We start from the raw sequence: 7066 nt of genomic DNA, 5'->3' as shown, positions 1-7066 counted from the left end.
TCAAAACTCACTTTAAAGGCAAAGAAGACTGTTGAGTTTATACTGTTACTGTATTATAAATACTTGGAATAGTCTCATACTCATGTGCTTGTGTTTTTGTCACATCATTATTCAAACATTTCTAATAGTTATATACTGTACTTAATTGTTTTTAATCAGATACATACTAACCTTTATTATCTGACTGTGGTTTGGGTTTGATGTTGCCTCTTGATTCTGAATATTATAGAAAGTATTGTTAAAATGTGGCCACATGAACAGATGCTACTCAAAATCCTAACAGTAACTCATGCTGTATTTTGTTCCAGCTTATAAATGCAACAATATTTATTTAATATTTTAAAATTAGAATTATAAGATTAATTAATTATACAAGTTAGGTTAGTTCATGCAAATTAATATTACATTTCAGCAAATGTAACATTTAGAAAGGTTTAGGAAATAAAAGTTGTCCATTCAATAATTAATCAAAGTAAACTGTCAAATGCCTGGCTTGAAATAGTATGAAGGTTCTTTTCACTTACTTTCTTTTATAAAAGTAAAAGCCTCCAGCAGCTCCTGCAAAGCAAACTATCAAACATGGGATTACTATTCCAGTGATGGCACCAGCTGAGAGACCTTCATTAGGTTCTGAAATAAAACAAAAGACAAGAATAATCAATTCACCCTGAAATATTACCTTACCTACTTGTGTCAACCTTCACCTGTTTAAGACTCTAGGTGACATGTGACAGTATCAGCTACTGAATATTTACAGAAAGCACCCCAGAAATGCAAATGACAACACGACCAAATACTCATGCATCTAGACTGGCAGTTTTACGCTGGATACTGAAAAGTAAATGAACATATTTGTCCTCAGAGATAATTCTAACCAGAGTACAACCACAGAGAGTGTTGTGAGAGTGTGTCTTAAAATATGAGATGTAGGTGGAATCTGGGACCCTGCTATGTTACAAGTTTGGATTTCTAACAAAAAATATACATTTACCTTGTTTCTGTGATTAAGTTTTTTTGTTCATTTTTTTGGTTTTTATATTTAAGGCTGTTTGTTAAAGAGCAATTAGGCAAAGGTTTGTAGGGGAACCAGTCGTCCTCTCAATTCTCCCCCTCTTTGGAATTTAAATTTACGAAGTTGTTTTGCAGAAGAACTCTTCTAACAGATCAACCTTTTACACCTTCGCCATAAAGGTGCCATGTCCAAACACTGAACAGATCCATGCTATCGGACCTCTCTAACGCTGAGGACGCCATCTGAGCCAAAAAGACAGATTTACACTTCTTGTGGAATTTCCCACTCTTGTTTCTTGTTTCTTGTTTCCGACGTAGGCTACGATTTTTATAGTGACTTAAATATTTTTCTAGTTTTATTCATATACTCTACGAACCGAAGTACTAATCATCATCGTTTATAAGTTAGCCAGCGTAGTCAGCTGGGATACCAGAGAAAGACCCAATCTCTTCTACGGATCAAGAAATCAAGCTGTTGCCATAGCAACGACATCAAGAAGACTTGACGATCCAACTTCTTTCTTCAAACACAAAGACATTGCCAAGTGTCATCTGCCTTTGACTGAACACCTACAACGCTCTCAAGCAAAGCTGGGTGTTGGAGTTGCAGACCAAGCAACAAGTCCTGTCTACCGGTCCAAGAGAGACCTGCATCAGCTGGGCCGTTTCGTCACTGACCATCTCGTCACACCGACGCTCCGCCATCACCGACGCCGAGAAGACTCTACGGAAAAGTAGGCTGATCGTTCCTACCGCTCAAGACAAAGAGTTGGTGTCACTACTTTGAAACTCCCTACTAACATCTTTTAGAGAAGATTGATTAGATATCAAATCTATTCCCTTTAGTTTAGGACTTAAACATCTCCATCTCTCACCATCGCTCCAGAAATTATTTCATACCTTATCAAATTCGTTTTATTTGATTACACTCCTATTCTATTAGTCCCTCATTTATTCATAGTTGTCACTTTATTAAATAAATATTTATTCACACTTAAGAAGTTGTTTGTGATGTTGTTTTACGGCAGAGAATGACTGGTACAAATTGTAGTAAAGGATTCACTCCTTCAGATATACAAATGATTGAATTGAGACTGATAAATTGATTTAAACCGTGTTCTTCCTACGATAAAAGGAGGTGGTGCCCTAACGAGACAATTTAAAGGTGTAGACTAGCCTACAGGTTTGTATTTCAAACCACTACTGTCACATGATAGATAGATAGATAGATAGATAGATAGATAGATATTAATCCCAAACTGGTAAATTTCAATGAATTCAAAATAAATTGTCCAGTTTAGTTGGTAGAAAATATCTGAGGGAAAAAGGGGAAACTTATGACTCTTCAAGCTCCTCATGGTAAAATACTGAGATCTAACCACAAATTCAAGAGTAGCAACAATATCTACAGTCAGTACAACTTTTCATTGCTAAAGGGCAATTAGCTCCAAAAAGCTGGAGTTTTGTACGTCAAGGCTTTATTTTCTCATGAGTTTAGAAAAAATAGCCCATATTTATTCGCTAAAAAATAGCTGTAAGAAAACCCCAGTTACTCTTGTGGTTAGTTTAACAGTTAGATGGCAAAGCAAGAACACAATCCCACTAGAATCAACAATATCTGCAATCAATACCTGTTACAGACAATCCATGCACCACTGATGATGATGTTGTCCCAGTTATATTATTCCTTGCTTGACAGGTGTAGCTGCCGCTGTCAGAGAGTTCAGCCTCTTTCATGAACTCAGCAGAATGGCTGAGTATCTCACTTCCATTGAATATCCAGGTGTAACTGGCAGCTGGTGTGGACTCAGCAGAGCACATCAGTTTAAACGTCTCTTTCAAATGGATCTGACTTGGACCTGTGATTTGAACATTTTCTGGTCCATCTGAACAAACAAAACATTTCAGTCAACACTGTCATTGAGCCTCTGTGTTAACAGTTAATGTAAACTGAACAGTGTGGTACTTACAGTTAACAGTCATGCTGTATTTAGCTCCATCACTGCTGATGGGGTTGCTGATGTTACAGAAATATTCTCCACTGTCTTTTCTAGTCACAGTGTTAAACATCAACACTCTGTTGTTGTTGTGAAGAGTCATGTTGTCAGTCAGGTTCAGAGCAGAGCCATCCTTCATCCAGGTTCTGGTAACGATAGAGCCAGAAGCCTCACAGGTCAAAGTGAAAGAGGTTCCCTCAACAAGTGGATCATTTGTTGATGGATGGACAGAAGCTCCTGATATTTTCTCTGTTGGGTAAAAGATTTTATAATGAAAGTATGAGAACAGGAATGAAAGTAACTGTGGAACTGGAAACTCAGAGAGTAACACTTTGTATAAAAACAATAAAACAAAAATAAAATAAAGTATGAATCCACTTTAGAGCAGTGTGTCTATAAACACAACACTGAGACATCATTGTTAATGTGGATATACTGATGTCTGGACCACACTAGTTACTGATTAACTTTATGACTGCTTAGTTTAGGCATCAGTTCTATTTATTAGCCACAATGTTTTAGTCACTTCAGAGAGAAATTTCTAAAGTATCAGTTCTTTATAACAATATATGGGGCTGTGCTTGTGTAAGCGAATGAGTAAATGTGTCAGTGACTGTAAAGCTCTGTGAGTACCAATAGGTAGAAAGACACCTTATAAAAACAAGACCATTTACCATATGACAAGTATATCACGTAAACATATGTATGTAAAGATGCAATTTTAATTTTAAATTTTGCTTAACAAAAAATAAATTTTTACTTTTTTTCTGAGTACAGTAAGTAGCAAAGGCTCAAGCTGAAATGATAACCAGACTAACCCAGAACAGAGATGACTGAAGGTTCAGATGTCTGATATCTCATAGTTCTGTTGTTAAAGGCCTGACAGCTGTAGTTTCCAGTCTGACTCATCTGAATGTTCATCAGTCTGAGCTTTGGTCCAATATCTGACAGCTTGTCTCCATTCACAAACCACATAAACTGGGCAGAAGGTCTAGATTCAACTGAGCAGATTAGACTGATGTTTGATCCTTCCTCAATGTCTACTTCTGATGGAGACAGCTTTATATTTTCTGGACCGACTGCATGGAGAAGAAACCAACAACAACAGTAATGTTAGTGGCTGTGACAATAATGTAACTGATCTTTGCATGCAGATGTAATGACATAAATCACTGAGCAGGTAGGATAGTAACTCACAGCTGATGGAGAGGTTTACTGGATCACTGGTGCCATTACTGATAGGATTGAACACGTGACACCTGAATGGTCCCTGGTCATAGCGAGTCACATTGACTATAGTCAAAGTGGAGCCTCCATCAGTGAGATGAACTCTGTCACTTCCTGTAACTTGAGAGCTGCCGTTCATCCAGAGGAAAGAGAGGGAGGATCCAGAGGAGGAGCAGGACAGACTGACAGAGCTGTTGAACTCCACCAAGTCTGCACTTATAGGAGTTACTGTTACACTGGAGACTGGCTCTGGGAATGAAAAAAAAGGAATGAGTTTATAGTTGTGATCTCATAACAAAGGTAGAGTAGAGGGAAGCAGTGTAGTAGCTGTCAATAAATCTCATGTTTATCATGACATGTTGAATATTCATGTGGTCTGATCAGAGTTTACTGGTAGTGGTGGTAAAACAAGTTATGTCACTGTTTGACATTTTCTTTTAGTTTATTTCCGGTTTTATTTTGTATTACTTTCATCTAATTATTGTTGTTAGTCTTACTTCCTTTCTTTGTGTTTCTTTACCATGTGCTTGATGTATCATCTGTGTTCATTTAGTCATTTCTTTTTGTTTTACAATTAAAGTTTTTCATCTTTTGTTGTTGTTTTTTGCCTTCATGTTTTTGTTTTGTTCCTCTGACCTCTGTTGAACACTGCAACGCACACATCCCAAAACCAAATGAAAAGTGCACAAACAGAATAAAACAAACAAAAAGTACAAAATACACAATATAAAATAAAAATTTCTAAACTGAATTAACCAAAATTATGTTTGAGTTGCTTTTTTGCCTTTAATGATTATTTTTACTCTTGTTATAAAGACATAGCATGAGTCCATTTTATCAGGTTTATTTTGAATAGTTTGTATAAAACAGAATTTCTTATTACCCAGTTTATATGATTAATCGTCTCAGTTCAACAATGAAAGGATGTAAAACTGTTTCTCACCATTTACATTCAGTCTGGTGCTTCCAGCTTGTGGAAGTTCTCCAGATGGTGTAATGGCAACACTGTATTCTCCACTGTCACTAAGAGTCAGACCCCTGAGCTCCAGAGACCCAGTAGATGGGAAGTAGGTGATCCTGCCTTCATACTCTGGTGAAGTTATGTTTTCTACATTTGAAGTGATTATATATCTCTCTCCAAATTTCCAGTCCACAGATATAAATGGTTCTTCTTGTGGAGTCAGTGTTGTGGTGAAAATCACTTTCCCTCCCACAGCTGCATTAAGAGGACCATCTGGCAACAAACCAGCTCCTTCAGTTAAACCTGAAAACAAAGTTACACATCTGTGAAAGATTGTAATGACAGTAAACTGATGTTTTGTTTAAGTCACAATTCATGACAAAGTCTTGATCTAAAAACACAAAACTCAATAAATTTTTTCCATTAAACACAAAGTCAGTGAGGACAATCCATATATTTGACTGTTTTTTTTTTTTTTACAGTGATTCATTGTAGTTTAAAAATCTTTTTATTAACTGGCTCCATTTGTCAATTTTCACTTTTTGTTGCAAGTAAACAAGCAAATCTTTCCATCCACACATCTGTGCAATGAACTAATGTGTGTGTACATCAACATCACTATTAATGACTGAATAAATAAACCAGCCATTTACAATAATAACACATTATCCCCTTGAACATAACAAGCTTTTTTATAAATAAAAGAATACATACTTGCTTTTATCTGCTCTATCAAGTTGTAAGAACTCACCTGAGATGATACCCAGAAGGATGATGAATATTACAGCTTTTTCCATTTCATCTGTAGTAACATCAAGTATGACAACTGGAAGAAAGACTGCTTTAAACTCCTTCTCTTTCCTCTTATCATTTCCGTATATATAGAATGTTGGTTTCAACGTATCAAGCCAGTACAAGGAAGTGCTGTGTAATTGAGACTATCCCATCATAATAAATGTTGATCATTAACCATGTGCTCATATAAAAATATGTACTGTCATATTTTGTCAGTACATTTTATCATGTCTAAAAACACATATTTTGACGTAACTAAACCTTATGTTCAGAGGGGTCTACTGTGGCTGGAGATTAGCTTTGTATTTGTATATATACATGTATATATTTGTATACATGTATAACGATGAAAAGTATGTCAGGATAAAGCTCAGTCAGACTTTGATACCTTCAAGTTCCTGATAACAAGCAGCAGTAATGGGTCACAGTGGATTTGATGACTTCCCCAGCAAGTGATAAACAGAGAAGTTGAAGAAGCTTTACAGGACTGCTAGTAACCAGAAAGGGCTTCTGATAAATATCTAAACACCTGGATGTTCATCAATTCACAAATTAACAAATCATCTACAAGTGGAGGAAATTCCTTTGACTCTAGGTTCCTTCTTTCACTATCTTGTGTCTTACAAATATCACACCAAAACCACAACATGCAACCTTGATAGAGATAAAAAGAACACAACGGTGAAAGTAAAACACATGCAGAAACCTCTACAAATTCTGAACATCTGTTCATGTCTTTAAAATAAGAAAAACAGAAAATAACAGTTGTGTTGATGAGAAGACACAGTAAAGGGAATAAACAACAATAACATTGCTGCAAGTCTCAAGTTTTTAAAAGACCACTGGGACTTTTTGTACAGCATCGTCTGGAGAGAAGAGACACTGTACATGAAAACCAAAACCTCATCCCAGTTGTGAAATATTGAGGTGAGGGTATCACGGTTGCAGCTGCTTTTCACCTCAGGGCTTGGACACCTTGCACTCATTGAAGGAATAATGAATTCAAAAATTATGTTTCAAGTTGCAAGAGACTAAGATTTTTTAAAGAAGTATCAGTGATGATAATGAGTATCTT

The 7066-nt window shown here is 36.2% G+C and overlaps 1 protein-coding gene across 1 annotated transcript; it reads right to left on the bottom strand.

The window, feature by feature from the left end:
* Positions 1-520: 520 nt before the first annotated feature.
* On the bottom strand, positions 521-5993 carry LOC311496765 (cell adhesion molecule CEACAM5-like; the record flags this gene model as incomplete). Its single annotated transcript, XM_084556737.1, has 7 exons — positions 521-630; positions 2643-2897; positions 2982-3257; positions 3827-4087; positions 4206-4484; positions 5179-5499; positions 5948-5993. The coding sequence occupies 7 exons, from the start codon at positions 5991-5993 to the stop codon at positions 521-523; spliced, it is 1548 nt and encodes a 515-aa protein (XP_084412863.1).
* Positions 5994-7066: the final 1073 nt, after the last annotated feature.

This window comes from Chelon labrosus, assembly GCF_963514085.1.
Source record: "Chelon labrosus genome assembly, chromosome: 12".
NCBI lineage: Eukaryota > Metazoa > Chordata > Actinopteri > Mugiliformes > Mugilidae > Chelon > Chelon labrosus.
This window is presented reverse-complemented; position numbering and strand designations above follow the sequence as displayed.